Source organism: Osmerus mordax, chromosome 5 (genome assembly GCF_038355195.1).
Source record: "Osmerus mordax isolate fOsmMor3 chromosome 5, fOsmMor3.pri, whole genome shotgun sequence".
Taxonomy (NCBI): domain Eukaryota; kingdom Metazoa; phylum Chordata; class Actinopteri; order Osmeriformes; family Osmeridae; genus Osmerus; species Osmerus mordax.
In genome coordinates this window covers 1,077,683-1,098,740 of record NC_090054.1, presented here as the reverse complement: position 1 = coordinate 1,098,740, position 21,058 = coordinate 1,077,683, and the positions used below count along the sequence as shown (strand labels likewise).

The window sequence follows — 21,058 nt, the reverse complement described above, 5'->3', positions numbered from 1 at the left end:
AGGGGAGGAAGAAGGAGTAGGACAAGCCAGAGCTGAGAAGAAGGTCTCAGGAGATCAAGAATCCACAGATGCTTTACAATTCCTTTTACACCCAAGAACAACAATCACACCACAATCCTGACCCTTACTTATCAACATGACTAGCAATGCTACAGTAAGTTACACAATGATGTGTGAGAGCCATCAAGTTTAGACTCCATCCAGTAACTCCAGATTTTACCATTTGAGAGGTGGGGGCAGGTCGATAGCCTTACAAGATCACCCTTTCTTCTGCCCTAAGTACACCATCTCTTGGTCAAAATAGAAATTCAGAAAATTCAACAATTAATATTCATATAGGTTATTGTTCCTACTATTAACATTACCTGTGACCATGCATCCTCCTGTAACTGGTGTTCCAGTAAATCTTTTTCAAGATTAGCCTTTATTCTTCTACCCTAAATAGGCCTACACATCTCTTGGTCAGTTTTTGGTACTTTCTTCATGAGGTGCAGTTTGTACAACTAATTTACTTGTAACTGGGAATACATGAGATTACATTACATTTCACAGTTCCACGTGTAGAATTCACCTGCCATTAAATGAACATCTCACTGTATACAGCATCCATGCCCTGTTGTCAGAATGTGCAAATCGTTTTTATATTCATTATTCTCATAATGTCAGTGTAACTGACAATTCCACACAAGCCTGTAAATAAAATACATGGAGAGAGAACTACCAGTAGCTACCATACATAATTCTCTGCGGCAGCAGTCATTAATGTCTCTTCGTCATCTTAATCATCATCATCATTTTTTCTCCTGTAATATCAACGGACAGTGGGGTTAAATGTTCAATGTATGGACTGGCTATTGCATTCAAATACTCTGCAGCAATTTTCTCCCACGCCAATTGTATAGGCTACGCTGCTACAGCCGTGTTGCTTTTTTCCGGCATATGTGCTCAGATTGACCATAAACACGAAATAAATCTTAGATCTAAAGTGTGGTGAAGTAGGACAACTTTTTTTGTCGTCGGGTGCCATGGTGAATCCTAGTATCGGAGCTCCATAGATGTTGGCTTTTGGTAGTATTCATGCACGCGCTAAACTCAGAGTTGCCGTACTCAGAGTTGAATTAACTAATTCATATCAGCTGTTCTGGAACCGAGTTTTCTGAAATTCCCATTTCAAAGTAACTCAACTCAGAGTTCAGGGTTACGATCAGAGTTTGTTGAACCCTCTACCTGGAATACCCCCCTGAACAGTGACACCAGAACAGTGACAACAGACTACTGACACCAGAACAATGACAACAGAAAAGTTACAACAGAATACTGACACCAGAACAGTGACAACAGAACAGTGACAACAGACTACTGACACCAGAACAGTGACAACAGAACACCACAACACATCTTTGTCAGTGTCTGATGAAATCTCTTTAATATTTACTTTTAGTGGAGCGTTTATCTCATCCATAGTGATATCATGTGATCATGAGGATCCCTAGGGGCGCTCCGTGGTGTCAGAGGAGTGTCTGAGGACGGGGGCGGGGGGCGGGGGGTCCGAGGGTGGGGGGAGAGGGTGGCCACCAGCTAGGATAATCACCACAGATCATTAACTGTTATTACTGCCTGGCTTTAGAAAGTGTTGAATGCTTTCACTCGCGAGGGGGGGGCGAGGGGCTCTGGACATTGAATAGACTGGAGTCAGCTGGAGCAATACCTGGAATGGTAACACCCAGTGTCCTGTTAGTTACAGCTGTGGCAGAGCCTCACCCCTATCCCCTCCTGTCTCCCCCTCTCCCCCTACCCCCTCCTGTCTCCCCCTGCCCCCTCATGTCTCCCCCTCTCCCCCTACCCCCTCCTGTCTGCCCCTACCCCTCCTGTCTCACCCCTACCCCTCCTGTCTGCCCCTACCCCCTCCTGTCTCCCCCTACCCCCTCCTGTCTCCCCCCTCTCCCCCTACCCCTCCTGTCTCCCCCCTCTCCCCCTACCCCTCCTGTCTCCCCCCTCTCCCCCTACCCCTCCTGTCTCCCCCTACCCCTTCCTGTCTCCCCCTACCCCCTCCTGTCTCCCCCTACCCCTCCTGTCTCCCCCTACCCCTCCTGTCTCCCCCCTCTCCCCCTACCCCTCCTGTCTCCCCCCTCTCCCCCTACCCCTCCTGTCTCCCCCCCTACCCCCTCCTGTCTGCCCCTACCCCTCCTGTCTCCCCCCTCACCCCTACCCCTCCTGTCTGCCCCTACCCCCTCCTGTCTCCCCCTACCCCCTCCTGTCTCCCCCATCTCCCCCTACCCCTCCTGTCTCCCCCCTCTCCCCCTACCCCTCCTGTCTCCCCCCACTCCCCCTACCCCTCCTGTCTCCCCCTACCCCTTCCTGTCTCCCCCTACCCCTCCTGTCTCCCCCCTCTCCCCCTACCCCCTCCTGTCTCCCCCTACCCCTCCTGTCTCCCCCCTCTCCCCCTACCCCTCCTGTCTCCCCCCTCTCCCCCTACCCCTCCTGTCTCCCCCCCTACCCCCGCCTGTCTCCCCCTACCCCCTCCTGTATCCCCCTTCTCCCCCTACCCCCTCCTGTCTCCCCCCCTACCCCCTCCTGTCTCCCCCCTCTCCCCCTACCCCTATTGTCTCCCCCTCTCCCCCTACCCCCGCCTGTCTCCCCCTACCCCTCCTGTCTCCCCCTACCCCTCCTGTCTCCCCCTACCCCCTCCTGTCTCCCCCCTCTCCCCCTACCCCTCCTGTCTCCCCCCTCTCCCCCTATCCCCTCCTGTCTCCCCCCTCTCCTCCTACCCCCTCCTGTCTCCCCCTTCTCCCCCTACCCCCTCCTGTCTCCCCCCTCTCCCCCTATCCCCTCCTGTCTCCTCCTACCCCCTCCTGTCTCCCCCCTCTCCCCCTACCCCCTCCTGTCTCCCCCCTCTCCCCCTACCCTCTCCTGTCTCCCCCTACCCCCTCCTGTCTCCCCCCTCTCCCCCTACCCTCTCCTGAAACATCCATTTTGTTTCCCCAACAACAGCAACATATTTGTAGTAATGGTTATTGGGTCCATTATGACGCTGGATTGATGTCTGAGTTTCTTCAATGCAGTTTTAAAGCAGATCAACGGGAACACAGCTATAATTATTCATGACCCTCATGCATATTATGCTGATTACAAAACAAGCCTGACGTGGTACCAGATTGCTTGGTAAACATGGTGGTCTCTCTCTCCAGGTTGTCCCTCTTGTAGCTTTGTCGCTTCTTAACTCGATTTAGAATTTTTTTTTCTACTGTAATAGTTTGCTGTTTCCAAAACATGCTGAGCGTTTATATAGCTCTGAATGAAGGGATTTGAGAGGGTTCTGGAAGTGCGTTCACCACCGGCTGAGCTGTGTTAGTGAGCTGAAGGAGTCTGAATCTTCTGCTCCACGATGCTCACATGCTCTCATCCTCTCAGAGATGGAGGGATGAGACAGGGACAGAATGGAGGGATGATGGAAAGAGGGATGACAGATAGAGGGATGACAGATGGAGGGATGACAGATAGAGAGATGGAGGGATAACAGATAGAGGGAGGGAGGGATGACAGATAGAGGGAAGGAGGGATGACAGATGGAGGCAGAGTGGGAATTACGGGGGGGTTTGGGGGGGTCTGATCCCCCTAATTAAGACTTGGACCCCCCCCCCAAAAGAAGGGGACCAGCTGAGTCACTGGTCCTGTTTACACTCGGCCTCATCCCTCCTCTCCTCCACTCTGCATCATCCCTCCTCTCCTCCACTCTGCCTCATCCCTCCTCTCCTCCACTCTGCATCATCCCTCCTCTCCTCCACTCTGCCTCATCCCTCCTCTCCTCCACTCTGCATCATCCCTCCTCTCCTCCACTCTGCATCATCCCTCCTCTCCTCCACTCTGCATCATCCCTCCTCTCCTCCACTCTGCCTCATCCCTCCTCTCCTCCACTCTACCTCATCCCTCCTCTCCTCCACTCTGCCTCATCCCTCCTCTCCTCTACTCTGCATCATCCCTCCTCTCCTCCACTCTGCCTCATCCCTCCTCTCCTCCACTCTGCATCATCCCTCCTCTCCTCCACTCTGCCTCATCCCTCCTCTCCTCCACTCTGCATCATCCCTCCTCTCCTCCACTCTGCCTCATCCCTCCTCTCCTCCACTCTGCATCATCCCTCCTCTCCTCCACTCTGCATCATCCCTCCTCTCCTCCACTCTGCATCATCCCTCCTCTCCTCCACTCTGCATCATCCCTCCTCTCCTCCACTCTGCCTCATCCCTCCTCTCCTCCACTCTCCGGCTGCCTCATCCCTCCTCTCCTCCACTCTGCCTCATCCCTCCTCTCCTCCACTCTGCCTCATCCCTCCTCTCCTCCACTCTGCCTCATCTCTCCTCTCCTGTTTTCTCCTCTCCTCCACTCTCTCCCTCCTATCATGCCTCTCTTCCTCTCATCATCCCTCTCTTCCTCCTGTGAAAACGGTTCATTTCTGTTCTCTGATTCAGTTCTGGGAAGAAAATGTACACTAAATTCGGTAAAGCTAATTACCAAACATACTGAACGAGTTGGCCTCATGTACGTACATTCGCAAACGTAGCGTTATTAGCGCCATGGCCAACCAGCAGATTGCGCACGCTGTGATGCTTCAGTTTACGTCGTATTTACGAAACCTGCAGTTCATCGGGTAATCAGCGCCTTTCTCCGCCCACTATACACTATACTGTACATTGCGAGCATTTAAACTTGCAATTGAATGGGCCTCCTTCTCTCTTTCTATCATGAATCAGCCACCAAAGTCGAAACAGCGATGACTGTTTGAAATGATCCTGATGCCAATATTTGTAATGTAGTGAGGAGTTTAACAACTGCTGGAATGGAATGTGAACACTGAGTCGGAGATTCGATGTAATCTTTGATTTCTTCCAGTAACTGTAATATTGCATGGCTGCTTAATCTGTAACACGTAATGATTTTTTCAATTCCAAAAAAAGTTTGATCCTTGTGGCAAAAATCCTTTGGCCTATGTCTTCGTCTTGCTCGGGTTACGGCTGCCATTTCACCAGGAGGCATATGCACATCCTGGTTTACGCGTGTTTACCCACATCTTTAACACCTCCCTTGAGACATGCCATGTGCCAGCCTGTCTCAAGTCCTCCACCATCATCCCTGTGCCCAAAAAGCCAAGGCCAACAGGACATAATGACTACAGACCCGTCGCCCTGACCTCTGTGGTAATGAAGTCTTTCGAGCGCCTGGTGCTGGCACACCTTAAATCCATCACTGACCCTCTACTGGACCCCCTGCAGTTTGCCTACAGAGCCAACAGGTCTGTGGACGATGCAGTTAACATGGCCCTCCACTTCACCCTACAGCACCTGGACTCCCCAGCATCCTATGCCAGGATCCTGTTTGTGGACTTCAGCTCTGCCTTCAACACCATCATCCCCGCCCTGCTTCAGGACAAGCTCTCCCAGCTGAACGTGCCTGATTCCACCTGCAGGTGGATCACAGACTTCCTGTCTGACAGGAAGCAGTGCGTTAAGCTGGGAACACAAGTCTCTGACTCCCGGTCCATCAGCACCGGATCACCTCAGGGCTGCGTCCTTTCTCCTCTGCTCTTCTCCCTGTACACCAACAGTTGCACCTCCAGTCATCCGTCCGTCAAACTCCTGAAGTTTGCGGACGACACCACCCTTATTGGGCTCATCTCTGGTGGAGACGAGTCTGATTATAGGTGGGAAGCGGCCAACCTGGTGACCTGGTGCAGCCAGAACAACTTAGAGCTCAATGCTCTTAAGACAGTGGAGATGGTTGTGGACTTCAGGAGGAACACAGCCCCACTCACCCCCATCACCCTGTGTGACTCCCCAGTCAACACTGTGGAGTCCTTCCGCTTCCTGGGCACTATCCTCTCCCAGGACCTCAAGTGGGAACTGAACATCAGCTCCCTCATCAAGAAAGCACAACAGAGGATGTACTTCCTTCGGCAGCTGAAGAAGTTCAACCTGCCAAAGACAATGATGGTGCACTTCTACTCAGCCATCATTGAGTCCATCCTCACCTCCTCCATCACCGTCTGGTACGCTGCTGCCACTGCCAAGGACAAGAGCAGACTGCAGCGTATCATCCGTACTGCTGAGAAGGTGATTGGCTGCAATCTGCCTACCCTCGAGGACCTGCACACCTCGAGGACCCTGAGGCGAGCGAGGAAGATTGTGGCCGACTCCTCCCACCCTGGACACTCCCTGTTTCAGTCACTCCCCTCCGGCAGAAGGCTGCGGTCTATCAGGACCAATACCTCACGCCACAAAAACAGTTTCTTCCCTTCCGCTGTTGGCCTCTTCAACAAGGCCAAGGGACCACACTGACTCAAATGACTTATTGCTTAAAACACACTGCTTTTGCACTGCACCACAACATGGTATCTTGTACATTTGTATTTTTTGTAATATTTGTATTTTTGTATTTTTATATTGTAATTTACGGCAACTTATATTTACATTTACATTTACATTTAGTCATTTAGCAGACGCTCTTATCCAGAGCGACTTACAGTAAGTACAGGGACATTCCCCCGAGGCAAGTAGGGTGAAGTGCCTTGCCCAAGGACACAACATCAGTTGGCATGACCGGGAATCGAACTGGCAACCTTCGGATTACTAGTCCGACTCCCTCACCGCTCAGCCTCCTGACTCCTCCTATTTATCCCACTTAGTACTGCTAGTTTATGTACCCTTAGTATAGTTAGTCCACATATTTAAATTTTAGGTATATGTTTATTGTATGCACCTTCCTGCCAAAGCAAATTCCTTGTCTGTGCAAACTTTCATGGCGAATAAATCCCTTTCTGATTCTGATTCTGATTCTGATTTTAAAAAACAGGTGTAAAGTATCCCCAACGGCCATTCCGCCCCTGCCCTTGACCCTCCCGTGAATGCATATGCATGACACGGAAAAGCGCAATCTGCCATTTTCAGTTCCCGCTACAGGCAGTCTGCGCTTTTACCTCAGTGCGGCATGTTTGTACATACCTCGCCATGCTTTTACGCGCAAATTGCGAAACAAATACGCCTGAAGTGGGTGCAAAAGCGTTAGCACATGAGGCCCTGAGTGAGATCACTGTAGATGACCTATGCTGTAGATCCTGTTTGTTGAGTGAAACACGTATCTGTCAGCGGTGAGGTACGGAGGGTCCTAAAAATATCGGAATCTGATTCAAATAAATGATTTTCTCAGACATGAGAAGTCCCAGGAGGTCTTTTGAAAGCAGGGAATCACAGTTGTGTCCCAGACTGAATCAAGCTGGCCTACATAGTGAATACAGACCTGTTTATTTAGAGGGTGCCCTAGATTCAGAGCAACAAGATAGACACGGCAGGCCACCAGACTCCTAGACGCCTAATCCTTCAGCTTCACCCAAACACCGTCAGGCACTTTCATTGTTCAAAATGGTAACTGCCATCTGCGGAACTTCTAAATAAGATAAATAATACGTTCTGGAGACACAGAAGACAGTCAGTTCCAGTTGTTCAGGTTTACAGAGAAGTGGGTTGTTGCTGGGGCAAGTACTTCTGTTTCCTCTGCTCGAGGACTGTTGATGAGGACGGCAGGGTGGCCCGAACACAAACAGTTATCCCCTCGCATGTAAACGGCTAACACAAACAGTTATCCCCTCGCATGTAAACGGCTACACTCATTCTCTTATCCTTTACATGGACCAGACAGGACAAGAAATATAAATGAAAGAACAATGTTTAGTCACCAAACTATTCATGCTAATAATTTCCTGTCTCCTCAGACCCATCTGCAAGCTGTCATCTCTGCTGTCGCATTATTTGGGGGGTGTTCTGTTCTGAACCCTTAGAATTAATCTCAACACACGCTACTACAGCGTGAGGGAAAAACACCTAAATGAGAAATTACTGTTTTGGGGGTTTGATTATGATCATGTCATCTCTCCAGTCTGGCTTCCCAGGCTGTGTTAATAGGAATTGCTTGTCACACAGCTAACCAAGCGTGGCCGCCTCCCACTCTAAACCCTCCCGCTCCCCTTTGTGAGTTGCGCTCGCAGACTAACTTTTAAAATCATTTCCTTCAATCTCTGTGCTCGCTAATATGTGAAGGAGACACCCGCAGCCACGGCAACCCACTAGGTTACCGCGGAAACGCACAATGGAAAGCAGGAAACGTTGCTGCAGTCACAGAGCAGACAGGAAAATGTCTCACAAGTTTCTCCATGTCAGAACATATTCGGGAACTCTTCTCTATCCAACGCTGTTAGGACATGAGTTCAACCATGTTGTATTCTAATCTGGAATTTAGTGGTCTGTGGTAGACTGTAGGGGTCTGTGGTGGTCTGTAGGGGTCTGTGGTGGTCTGTTGAGGTCTGTGGTGGTCTGTTGAGGTCTGTGGTGGTCTGTAGGGGTCTGTGGTGGACTGTAGGGGTCTGTGGTGGTCTGTAGGGGTCTGTGGTGGTCTGTTGAGGTCTGTGGTGGTCTGTAGGGGTCTGTGGTGGTCTGTAGGGGTCTGTGGTGGTCTGTAGGGGTCTGTGGAGGTCTGTGGTGGCCTGTAGAGGTCTGTGGTGGTCTGTAGTGGTCTGTGGAGGTCTGTAGTGGCCTGTAGAGGTCTGTGGTGGTCTGTAGTGGTCTGTAGAGGTCTGTGGTGTACTGTAGAAGTCTGTGGTGGTTTGTAGGGGTCAGTGGTGGTCTGTAGAGGTCTGTGATGGTCTGTAGGGGTCTGTTGTGGTCTGTAGAGGTCTGTGGTGGTCTGTAGAGGACTTTGGTGGTCTGTAGGGGTCTATGAGGGTCTGTAGAGGTCTGTGGTGGTCTGTAGAGGTCTGTAGGGGTCTGTGGTGGTCTGTAGGGGTCTGTGGTGTTCTGTGGTGGTCTGTAGAGGACTGTGTGGTCTATGGTGGTCTGTAGGGGTCTATAGGGGTCTGTGGTGGTCTGTAGAGGACTGTGGGGGTCTGTAGGGGTTTATAGGGGTCTGTGGTGGTCTGCAGAGGACTTTGGTGGTCTGTAGGGTCTGTGGTGGTCTGTAGGGGTCTATTGGGGTCTGTGGTGGTCTGTAGAGGACTTTGGTGGTATGTAGGGTCTGTGGTGGTCTGTAGGGGTCTGTGGTGTTCTATAGAGGTCTGTGGTGGTCTGTAGGGGTCTGTAGAGGTCTGTGATGGTCTGTAGGGGTCTGTAGAGGTCTGTGATGGTCTTTAGGGGTTTGTAGGGGTCTGTGATGGTCTTTAGGGGTCTGTAGGGGTCTGTGATGGTCTGTAGGGGTCTGTGGTGGTCTGTAGGGGCCTGTAGTGGTCTGTAGGGGTCTGTCATGGTCTTTAGGGTCTGTAGGGGTCTGTGGTGGTCTGTAGGGGTCTGTGGTGGTCTGTAGGGGTCTGTGATGGTCTGTAGGGGTCTGTAGAGGTCTGTGATGGTCTGTAGGGGTCTGTGATGTATCTCCTCTGCTTTAGTGTTCTGGCTGGAGGCTCCGCACCTCTCAATCGTGAGACGGATTTAAAAGCGATTTCCAAGGTCTTCCAGGTTGACTAACAGCTTCGCTATCGATTTTGTCCAAGTTGGGGTATTGATATTTTGCTCTCCATAAAAGCGATAGACAGTGTTGTTGTTAAGCATGGCAGTGCACCAGGGGAGGGTGAAGGTTGTGGGAAGCTGGGATGCAGACGGCAGCAGAGGGCAGCCTTCAGTGTATCAGATCAAATCAAACTTCATTTGTAAAGCCCTTTTACAAGCATGTTGCAGAAGGCTTCACACACACCATCCTAAACCCTCAGAGACGAGAAGCAAAAACTCCAAACCTGGAGAAAGTGTTGAGTGAGATTACATGAAGCAGCCCTGCGGTGTGTAACGTCTTGGGCACCCCCGCCCAGACATGGAAGTACACAGGGCTTCTTGACAGACCGGTGTTCACAGTCCACCTTCTGTGAAACCTCGCTGGCTAGGGTTGCCTCATCCTTTGGCTGTTCAGACAGCAGCTCTCTCCTCACCTGTTTGGTGTCTGTGTGACCCCTGACCCCTGGCCCAGACAGCAGCTCTCTCCTCACCTGTTTGGTGTCTGTGTGACCCCTGACCCCTGGCCCAGACAGCAGCTCTCTCCTCACCTGTTTGGTGTCTGTGTGACCCCTGACCCCTGGCCCAGACAGCTGCCAGCAGATGTGGAGGTGCTGTGGGTCGGGGCCTGGGCTGTGGGCATCTGACATTGACAGATGGAGGAGGAAGTGATGTCACAGACCTGGGTTGGCCCTGGCCGGAGGCAGGGCATCTCATAGACAGGACAGATCCATCACCCTCCCCCTCTCTCCATCACCCCAGTCCCTCCCACGCTCTCCTCTCTCTCCCTTCCCCTCTTTCACCCCCTCCTTCCTCCTCTCCTACTGTCTCCAGTTTCTCCTCTGCTCTCCTTACCTCCCTCTCTTCCTACATCCCTCTCTCCCTCTTCCTCTGCCCACCCTCCCTCCATCTCTGTGTTCTCGAAATTCAGCCCAGACTAGCATCAGTTAGCCTGTGGCCCCAGATTCCATTAGTAATAAGAGGAGGGGAGGGGCTGCTGGGAGAGGAGGAGGGGGGTTGGGGTTAAAGAGAGATGGAGGGTGAGTGTGATAGAGAGGAGGAGGTGAGGGAGAGAGGGAGGGGGGGTGAGGGTGATAAAGAGGGGGAGGTGAGGGAGAGAGAGATGGGGGGTGAGGGTGATAAAGAGGGGGAGGTGAGGGAGAGAGAGATGGGGGGTGAGGGTGATAAAGAGGTGGAGGTGAGGGAGAGAGGGAGGTGAGGGTGAGGGTTATAGAGAGGGGGATGTGAGGGAGAGAGAGATGGGGGGTGAGTGTGATAGAGAGGGGGAGGTGAGGGAGAGAGGGAGGGGGGTGAGGGTGATAGAGAGAGAGGTGAGGGAGAGAGAGGGAGGGGGGTGAGGGTGATAGAGAGGGGGAGATGAGGGAGAGAGGGAGGGGGGTGAGGGTGATAGAGAGGGAGGTGAGGGAGAGAGGGTGAGGGTGATAGAGAGGGGGAGATGAGGGAGAGAGGGAGGGGGGTGAGGGTGATAGAGAGGGGGAGATGAGGGAGAGAGGGAGGGGGGTGAGGGTGATAGAGAGGGGGAGATGAGGGAGAGAGGGAGGGGGGTGAGGGTGATAGAGAGGGGGAGATGAGGGAGAGAGGGAGGGGGGTGAGGGTGATAGAGAGGGGGAGATGAGGGAGAGAGGGAGGGGGGTGAGGGTGATAGAGAGGGGGAGATGAGGGAGAGAGGGAGGGGGGTGAGTGTGATAGAGAGGAGGAGGTGAGGGAGAGAGGGAGGGGGGGTGAGGGTGATAAAGAGGGGGAGGTGAGGGAGAGAGAGATGGGGGGTGAGGGTGATAAAGAGGGGGAGGTGAGGGAGAGAGAGATGGGGGGTGAGGGTGATAAAGAGGTGGAGGTGAGGGAGAGAGGGAGGTGAGGGTGAGGGTTATAGAGAGGGGGATGTGAGGGAGAGAGAGATGGGGGGTGAGTGTGATAGAGAGGGGGAGGTGAGGGAGAGAGGGAGGGGGGTGAGGGTGATAGAGAGAGAGGTGAGGGAGAGAGAGGGAGGGGGGTGAGGGTGATAGAGAGGGGGAGATGAGGGAGAGAGGGAGGGGGGTGAGGGTGATAGAGAGGGAGGTGAGGGAGAGAGGGTGAGGGTGATAGAGAGGGGGAGATGAGGGAGAGAGGGAGGGGGGTGAGGGTGATAGAGAGGGGGAGATGAGGGAGAGAGGGAGGGGGGTGAGGGTGATAGAGAGGGGGAGATGAGGGAGAGAGGGAGGGGGGTGAGGGTGATAGAGAGGGGGAGATGAGGGAGAGAGGGAGGGGGGTGAGGGTGATAGAGAGGGGGAGATGAGGGAGAGAGGGAGGGGGGTGAGGGTGATAGAGAGGGGGAGATGAGGGAGAGAGGGAGGGGGGTGAGGGTGATAGAGAGGGGGAGATGAGGGAGAGAGGGAGGGGGTGAGGGTGATAGAGAGGGGGAGGTGAGAGAGAGAGGGAGGGGGGTGAGGGTGATAGAGAGGGGGAGATTTGGGAGAGAGGGAGGGGGGTGAGGGTGATAGAGAGGGGGAGATGAGGGAGAGAGGGAGGGGGGTGAGGGAGATAGAGAGGGGGAGATGAGGGAGAGAGGGAGGGGGGTGAGGGTGATAGAGAGGGGGAGATTTGGGAGAGAGGGAGGGGGGTGAGGGAGATAGGGGAGTGTGTATCATAAATATGTATTATTAAAGGCAGTTTGAGGCTGTGTAGCAGGAGCATGCTCTCCTGTGTGTTCAGAGAGCTGAGTAAACCTGATCTGTCATACTCCTCCCTCCCTCCCTGTCTCTCTGTCTCCCTGTCTCTTTGTCTCTCTCTCTCTCCAGTAGATATAGTGTGCAGCTGCTCTAATGTTGAACTCTGGATAATGACAGTGTGTGTACATACAGTATGTCGCTGTACATGGTCATCCAGAATGACTTGGTGAATTAGAGCGTGTGTGTCTGGGTTTGTGTGTTTGTGCATGCGTGCTTGTGCGTACGAGCTTCCACGAGTGCATGTGTGTACATGTGTGCACTTGTGTGTGTGTGTGTGTGCGTGCGAAAGTATGTGTATGCATGTGTGTGTGTACAGTAACTCTGGTAATTCATTCTACCTGTCCGGCGAGGCGTGTCTGGATATGTGATGTCCCTCCCTCAGTGTTGCGTAACACACACACACACACACACATACACATACACATACAGACACACATACACAAACACATACAGACACCCACTCATAAATATAGACACACAGACAGACAGACACACACACAAACACATACAGACACATACGCACATACAGACAGACATACACACACATACAGACACACACGCACACATACAGACAGACACATACACACACACAGACACATACAGACAGACACATACACACACACAGACACATACAGACAGACACTCATACACACACACTCACACATACAGACACACAGATAGACACACAGAGTATTCCTGGAGGGTAGAGTATGAGGTAGGGGGGAGAGTAGAGGATGAGGTAGGGGGGAGAGTAGAGGATGAGGGAGGAAGAGAGGAGGGCAGAGAATGAGGGAGGAGAGGGGAGTCCTCTAGGGACTCACCAGGCACCGCTACAAAGCTGCACTCTGTCGCCTTGAAGCTTCCTCATCTAAAGAAGTCCTCACACAGCACTGAGCACACGCGTGTTTGTGCGGGTGCGCATGCATGTGTGTGTGTGTCTCAGAGGGTGAGATTTTAACGAGGGAGTAGGCGTATGTGCTTTCTCAACTACTTCTATAATTATCCCTCCCTCCCTGACTGTCCTCTCTTACTGCCCTGAGTGTCTCTGAATCCCTGCCTGTCCTCTCTTACTGCCCTGAGTGTCTCTGAATCCCTGCCTGTCCTCTCTTACTGTCCTGAGTGTCTCTGAATCCCTCCCTGCCTGTCCTCTCTTACTGTCCTGAGTGTCTCTGAATCCCTGCCTGTCCTCTCTTACTGTCCTGAGTGTCTCTGAATCCCTCCCTGCCTGTCCTCTCTTACTGTCCTGAGTGTCTCTGAATCCCTGCCTGTCCTCTCTTACTGTCCTGAGTGTCTCTGAATCCCTGCCTGTCCTCTCTTACTGCCCTGAGTGTCTCTGAATCCCTCCCTCCCTGCCTGTCCTCTCCTACTGTCCTGAGTGTCTCTGAATCCCTGCCTGTCCTCTCTTACTGCCCTGAGTGTCTCTGAATCCCTGCCTGTCCTCTCTTACTGCCCTGAGTGTCTCTGAATCCCTGCCTGTCCTCTCTTACTGTCCTGAGTGTCTCTGAATCCCTGCCTGTCCTCTCTTACTGTCCTGAGTGTCTCTGAATCCCTCCCTGCCTGTCCTCTCTTACTGCCCTGAGTGTCTCTGAATCCCTCCCTGCCTGTCCTCTCTTACTGCCCTGAGTGTCTCTGAATCCCTCCCTGCCTGTCCTCCCTTACGGCCCTGAGTGTCTCTGAATCCCTGCCTGTCCTCTCTTACTGTCCTGAGTGTCTCTGAATCCCTGCCTGTCCTCTCTTACTGCCCTGAGTGTCTCTGAATCCCTCCCTGCCTGTCCTCCCTTACGGCCCTGAGTGTCTCTGAATCCCTGCCTGTCCTCTCTTACTGCCCTGAGTGTCTCTGAATCCCTCCCTGCCTGTCCTCCCTTACGGCCCTGAGTGTCTCTGAATCCCTGCCTGTCCTCTCTTACTGCCCTGAGTGTCTCTGAATCCCTCCCTGCCTGTCCTCCCTTACGGCCCTGAGTGTCTCTGAATCCCTGCCTGTCCTCCCTTACGGCCCTGAGTGTCTCTGAATCCCTGCCTGTCCTCTCTTACTGTCCTGAGTGTCTCTGAATCCCTCCCTCCCTGCCTGTCCTCCCTTACCGCCTTGAGTGTCTCTGAAGGTATTCTGCTGCTGTCTCAGACACACCTCCATACCTCAGGTGGGATGAAGCTTCTTGACACTATTGTACAGCAGAAAGACAGGCAGGCAGCCAGTCTGTTCAGCTATATGAAGTTTTCCCCTGCCAGTCAGGTACTCATCTTCACTACTAACACTTCAGCTCTCTCTCTGAGCCAATCACACACAGCGCTGTTCCCTCCTGACCAATCAGATGGCAAGTGAATGCACATTAAGGAGTTTCTCTATTGGCTGATCCACCCTTTTGCCAACCTCCTGTCATTTTCTCATCTAGTGTAGAAATGGAGAGAAATGGAAGAGAGAAAGAGGGAGGGAGAGACAGAGACAGATAAACAACTGAAGGAGAGTGAGCGAGAGACAGAGGACAAGCTGCTCTTGTAATACACTCACACACGCACACACACTAACACACACACTTTCACACACACTCACTCAGAGAGAGAGAGAGAGAGAGAGAGAGAGAGAGAGAGAGAGAGAGAGAAAGAGAGAGAAGACAGAAGTTCTCCCAGGGATACATTATATTAGGATGAGAGCGGTCTGTTCTCAGATGAAACCTTCACTCGCGTCCTCCTGACTTTCACACTCTCTCCACAGACACTCTGGCTGCCAAAGAGCATTCATCACATTAGAGAGGAGAGCGGGAGGGAGGAGAGAGAGAGAGAGAGACAGAGGGAGGAGAGAGGGGGGAGAGAGACAGACAGAGGAGAGAGGGAGGAGAGAGACAGAAAGAGGAAGAGAGAGACAGAGAGGAGAGAGGAAAGAGAGAGACAGAGAGAGGAGAGAGGAAGGAGAGACGTTGAAAGAGGAAGAGAGAGACAGAGAGAGGAACAGAGAGACAGAGAGGGAGGTGAGATAGAGAGAGGAGAGACACAGAGAGAGGACAGAGGAAGGAGAGAGGGAGAGAGGAAGGAGAGAAATTAGAGAGAGCTCTTCAGACACCAGCAGACAGGTCATCAGGTCATCTCCAGCCAGTCAACTAACCAGGCAATCAGCCAGCCAGCCAACTAGCCAGGCAGTCAGACAGCCAGCTAGCCAGTCAGCTAACCAACCAGGCAGGCAGTCATCCACCCAAGCTGTCAGCCAGCCAGTCAACCAGGAAGCCAGCCAGTCCATTGTCATCCTTCCCTCCCTTCATCTCTCTTTTTATTCTTCTTTCCCTTTTCTTTGTGCTGACTGAGTTCAAGCCCTAGGGAGGGGGAGGGTGAGGAGAGAGGGGATAGAGGGTGGGGGAAGAGTTAGGTTTACAGTGGCTTTACCACAGACTGCAGTGTTAACATGCTTTACTGAATACAGGTTTGATTGTTTATAAACTAAGGGCCTCATGTACGTACATTCGCAAACGTAGCGTTATTAGCGCCATGGCCAACCCGCAGATTGCGCACGCTGTGATGCTTCAGTTTACGTCGTATTTACGAAACCTGCAGTTCATCGGGTAATCAGCGCCTTTCTCCGCCCACTATACACTATACCGTACATTGCGAGCATTTAAACTTGCAATTGAATGGGCCTCCTTCTCTCTTTCTATCATGGATCAGCCATCAAAGTCAAAACAGCGATGACTGTTTGAAATGATCTTGATGCCAATATTTGTAATGTAGCGAGGAGTTTAACATCTGCTGGAATTGAATGTTAACGCTGAGTCGGATATTCAATGTAATGTTTGATTTCTTCCAGTAACTGTAATATTGCATGGCTGCTTAATTTGTACCACGTAATGATTTCGTGTTCACTCAACTCAAAAAGTGTGATCCTTGTGGCAAAAATCCTTTGGCCTATGTCTTCGTCTTGCTGGGGTTATGGCTGCCATTTCACCAGGAGGCATATGCACATCCTGGTTTACACCTGCTTTTAGCAGGCGGAGAATTTTCACCGCAAAATAGAGGTGCGCTTTTTGTACATACCGCGGAATACATAATTAGGCGCACTTTACGCTTCCCCTCCCATCTCTTTACGGGAAACTCCCACTTTCCCCTTGACCCTCCCGTGAATGCATATGCATGACACGGAAAAGCACAATTTGCCATTTTCAGTTCCTGCGACAGGCAGTCTGCACTTTTACCTCAGTGCGGCATGTTTGTACATAACTCGCCATGCTTTTACGTTAAACAAATACGCCTGAAGTGGGCACAAAAGCGTTAGTACATGAGGCCCTAAGACTGGAGAACAGAATATGGGCCAAACAGACAAGGGGCCCTATTTTAACGATCTGAAACGCAAGTATCAAAACGCAAAGCGCAAGTAACTTTGTGGGCGGGACTCCGGCTCGGTTGCTATTTTGCCGGCGGGATAAATGACTTTGTGCCTGGCACAAATCTAAAATGGGTTGGTCCGAAGTAGCTACATTACTAATGGGTGTGGTTTGGGCGTAACGTGCAATAAACCAATCAGAGCGTCATCTCACATTCCCTTTAAGAGCAGCGCTTGTTCCATGGGGGATTGCGATTATAACGGCGGATTTGCCAGGCGCACGCCAGCGGTTCACAGCTGAGGAGACCGACGTTCTAGTCAGGGCCGTAACATATAGAGAAGTGACATTGTATGGGAAAGGCAGAGCAGTTTAATCATTGCACTAAATTGCCCGCTCATGCTGCTCATTCAAATTCTTATTCTTATTTTTATATATATTAAATTTTTTAATTGTTATATTTTTTACTTGTTTAGTTCTTAGAATTAGTTTAACAATTTGACTTTTTTACTTAATTTAAGACCCGTATATGATTATTGTTTGCACCTTCCTGCCACAGTAAATTCCGTGTTTGTGTAACATGTGTCATGGCGAATAAACCAAATTCTGATCTTGATGGAGATGGGAGAAGAAACCCACCCAAATGAGCTTCGGTTAAACAGGCGTGGGAGGAAATTGCCACAATTTTTACAAATCAAGTTCACATACATAGAGATTTCTCATGAAAATCTTTTTATAATCATTGAAGAAATGTAACACGCCATAAATCAAAACAATGTAACGTAGCTTAGCGAACACTGCGTAACACTGCTTAGCCAGCAGTGCGCACGGACCAAGCTTGCGCCCTTAAAATATCATCTGAATAACGCGCCATTGACTTTAGAGTACTTTTTTCCTGGTCAGTGGCGTAATTGTTTTTCTGAAACTGCAAAATAGCACCAGGGAACGTTTGCGCCGGAACACGCCTCCTTTTTTCGCTGAACCGCCCCCGGGAGCGCAGAGTCATTCCCTAATTTACCGACGTGCGTCTGTGGAGGGAAAAATCCACTTTGCGTCGAGTGCAAACTAGGAATGATACTTGCGTCGTTGACAAAGTCAATTGCGCTGGGTGCAAGATAGGGCCCAAGTAGTGATAGATCTGTTCTGTCTCTCTCTCTGTCTGTCTCTCTCAATTCAATTCAACATGCTTTATTGGCATGCATATTCAGGTTAAACAATGTTTCCAAAGCAGTCCACAGTGAAGGTACAATATATTATTTTCAACATATCTCCTCTTCTCCTGCACTACCTGTACCTGGGTCGCCCTATAAACAGCAACACTGAAAAAAGAGAGAGTGGGGGGAGAGAGAGAGGGAGGGAGAGAGGCAGGGTGGGGGAGGCAGGGAGAGGGAGGGAGGCAGGGAGAGGGAAGGAGGCAGAGGTGGAGGGGTGGCATCACCGCGACTGGCTCCTGACCAGTCGATAGTAATGTGAGCCGTGGACAGACCTCTCTGTCTCTGGACATCTGGGTGTCTCTATCGTATCATCTGGGCGATTCATCAACCCTGGAGAGGGACTGACCTCTTCACTTCTGCTCTGGTCTGGCTCAGTCTGGACACACACACACACACATATACACAGACACACACTCACACACACATATACACACACATTCACATATACACAAACACACACAAACACACACAGATGGACGGACACACATATACATACACACAGCTACCCAGAGAGAGAGAAGTGTAGAGAGTGTGTTAGTGTGTGTGTAGCAACGAGCAGGCTTTTTATTAAAGCACCTTTACGGTTGTCTGGCTTGGTGGCCTAGAGCAGGACCATGGGGAGGGGGAGGGGAGGTGCACAGGGCTGTCAGTGCAGAGGGGAGATGGGGGAGGGGCTTGACAAGCGGTTCCCTACACTCTACGTGTGTGTGTGTGTGTGTGTGTGTGTGTGTGTGTGTGTGTGTGTGTGTGTGTGTGTGTGTGTGTGTGTGTGTGTGTGTGTGTGTGTGTGTGCAGAACAGGCGTCAGAGCGTGTGCAGAGTGTAGTGCTCTATGACACCAGGGTTGTCACTCCATGCCCTCCTGTCCGCCCTGGTGTTATGGTCACTTCTCATCTCCATCAGGGTGCTGACACCTCGAAAGCACAACCTGTTGTTACCATGGCGTCCATGTGTGATGACGTTGACTGACACATCCAGAAGTTAAACCCTGTGTCTCCTTCACCTCCACTCTGGTCCTGATCTGGCTCTCTGTCTCCTTCACCTCCACTCTGGTCCTGATCTGGCTCTCTGTCTCCTTCACCTCCACTATGGTCCTGATCTGGCTCTCTGTCTCCTTCACCTCCACTATGGTCCTGATCTGGCTCTCTGTCTCCTTCACCTCCACTCTGGTCCTGATCTGGCTCTCTGTCTCCTTCACCTCCACTCTGGTCCTGATCTGGCTCTCTGTCTCCTACACCTCCACTCTGGTCCTGATCTGGCTCTCTGTCTCCTACACCTCCACTCTGGTCCTGATCTGGCTCTCTGTCTCCTTCACCTCCACTCTGGTCCTGATCTGGCCCTCTGTCTCCTAAACCTCCACTATGGTCCTGATCTGGCTCTCTGTCTCCTTCACCTCCACTCTGGTCCTGATCTGGCTCTCTGTCTCCTACACCTCCACTATGGTCCTGATCTGGCTCTCTGTCTCCTACACCTCCACTCTGGTCCTGATCTGGCTCTCTGTCTCCTTCACCTCCACTATGGTCCTGATCTGGCTCTCTGTCTCCTACACCTCCACTCTGGTCCTGATCTGGCTCTCTGTCTCCTACACCTCCACTCTGGTCCTGATCTGGCCCTCTGTCTCCTACACCTCCACTATGGTCCTGATCTGGCTCTCTGTCTCCTTCACCTCCACTCTGGTCCTGATCTGGCTCTCTGTCTCCTACACCTCCACTCTGGTCCTGATCTGGCCCTCTGTCTCCTACACCTCCACTATGGTCCTGATCTGGCTCTCTGTCTCCTACACCTCCACTCTGGTCCTGATCTGGCTCTCTGTCTCCTACACCTCCACTCTGGTCCTGATCTGGCTCTCTGTCTCCTACACCTCCACTCTGGTCCTGATCTGGCCCTCTGTCTCCTACACCTCCACTATGGTCCTGATCTGGCTCTCTGTCTCCTTCACCTCCACTCTGGTCCTGATCTGGCCCTCTGTCTCCTACACCTCCACTCTGGTCCTGATCTGGCTCTCTGTCTCCTACACCTCCACTCTGGTCCTGATCTGGCCCTCTGTCTCCTACACCTCCACTCTGGTCCTGATCTGGCTCTCTGTCTCCTACACCTCCACTATGGTCCTGATCTGGCTCTCTGTCTCCTTCACCTCCACTCTGGTCCTGATCTGGCTCTCTGTCTCCTACACCTCCACTATGGTCCTGATCTGGCTCTCTGTCTCCTTCACCTCCACTCTGGTCCTGATCTGGCTCTCTGTCTCCTACACCTCCACTCTGGTCCTGATCTGGCTCTCTGTCTCCTACACCTCCACTATGGTCCTGATCTGGTTTTCTAACCCCTCTCTCCTCTCTCTCTTCAATCTCCCTCTCTGTCCTGCAGACAACTGATGACCTGCTGGTTGCGTCGGCCGAGTGTCCGAGTGATGACGAGGATATTGACCCGTGTGAGCCGAGCTCAGGTGGGTTAGGTTAGTCATCCTTTTATTCTCCTTCTCTGGCTGTGTCCTGCTGTCTTCACACCCTCCTGTATCCTGCTGTCCTCACACCCTCCTGTCCTCACACCCTCCTGTGTCCTGCTGTCCTCACACCCTCCTGTGTCCTGCTGTCCTCACACCCTCCTGTCCTCACACCCTCCTGTCCTCAATGTGTGTGTCTCTACACTTCTCTCTCTCTGGGTAGCTGTGTGTATGTATATGTGTGTCCGTCCATCTGTGTGTGTTTGTGTGTGTTTGTGTGTGTTTGTGTCCACAATGCTATGTTTGCTAAATTTACGATTGGAGTGTGTCTTTTTTAATCATCCGTTCTGTCCACTTTACAAGTAGCTCTAGAGCTCGTAGCTCTACTATGCTATTTAGGTACTGACTGTTTAAAAAAGCACCAAAATGACACCCCCAAATAACTGTAGCTTAATATATTTCAATCAGGAGAGACCTGGGATGAGTGCAAGATGTTTATTACAGACTAATAAATGTCCTATGGTGTTTGGAGCTTGAACCCCACGGGGAATTATATAGATCAACGGGCGCCTGCCCATTGCCCGAAGAAGAATCCCCCACGGAGTCCAGACACTGGTGGCGGCAGCCGACGACCAATCGAGCCGAAGACTGAGACAGGAACCGGGCGGCGACGGGGTGGTGGAGGGTCGCGCACTTGATAGCATGGACAAACTACACAGGGAGAGAATCATATTTAAAGGCGCGGATCATGTGACACCATTAATTGATAGCGGGAGCGCTAATCGACCTGAACCCTAGTGACCGCCCAACCAGGGAACGGGGGAAGGTAGGGCGTTCTTAGCGGGGGGAGTGAGTAGTGTACACTA

General features: G+C 51.8%; 1 protein-coding gene across 19 annotated transcripts in view; it reads left to right on the top strand.

Annotated features, from left to right (window-relative positions):
• Positions 1-21,058, top strand: part of LOC136942821 (neurexin-1a-like) — a 206,872-nt gene that overhangs the window by 171,921 nt on the left and 13,893 nt on the right. For 9 of the 19 annotated variants that reach the window (XM_067235833.1, XM_067235817.1, XM_067235814.1 and 6 more), the window contains one exon: positions 20,117-20,204. In XM_067235833.1, coding sequence (XP_067091934.1) covers positions 20,117-20,204 — 88 coding nt within the window. Of the gene's footprint in view, positions 1-5,915; positions 5,933-10,791; positions 10,802-13,126; positions 13,143-15,299; positions 15,326-20,116; positions 20,205-21,058 lie in introns of all 19 variants that reach the window. The other 10 variants (XM_067235830.1, XM_067235828.1, XM_067235829.1 and 7 more) reach the window with 4 other exon arrangements.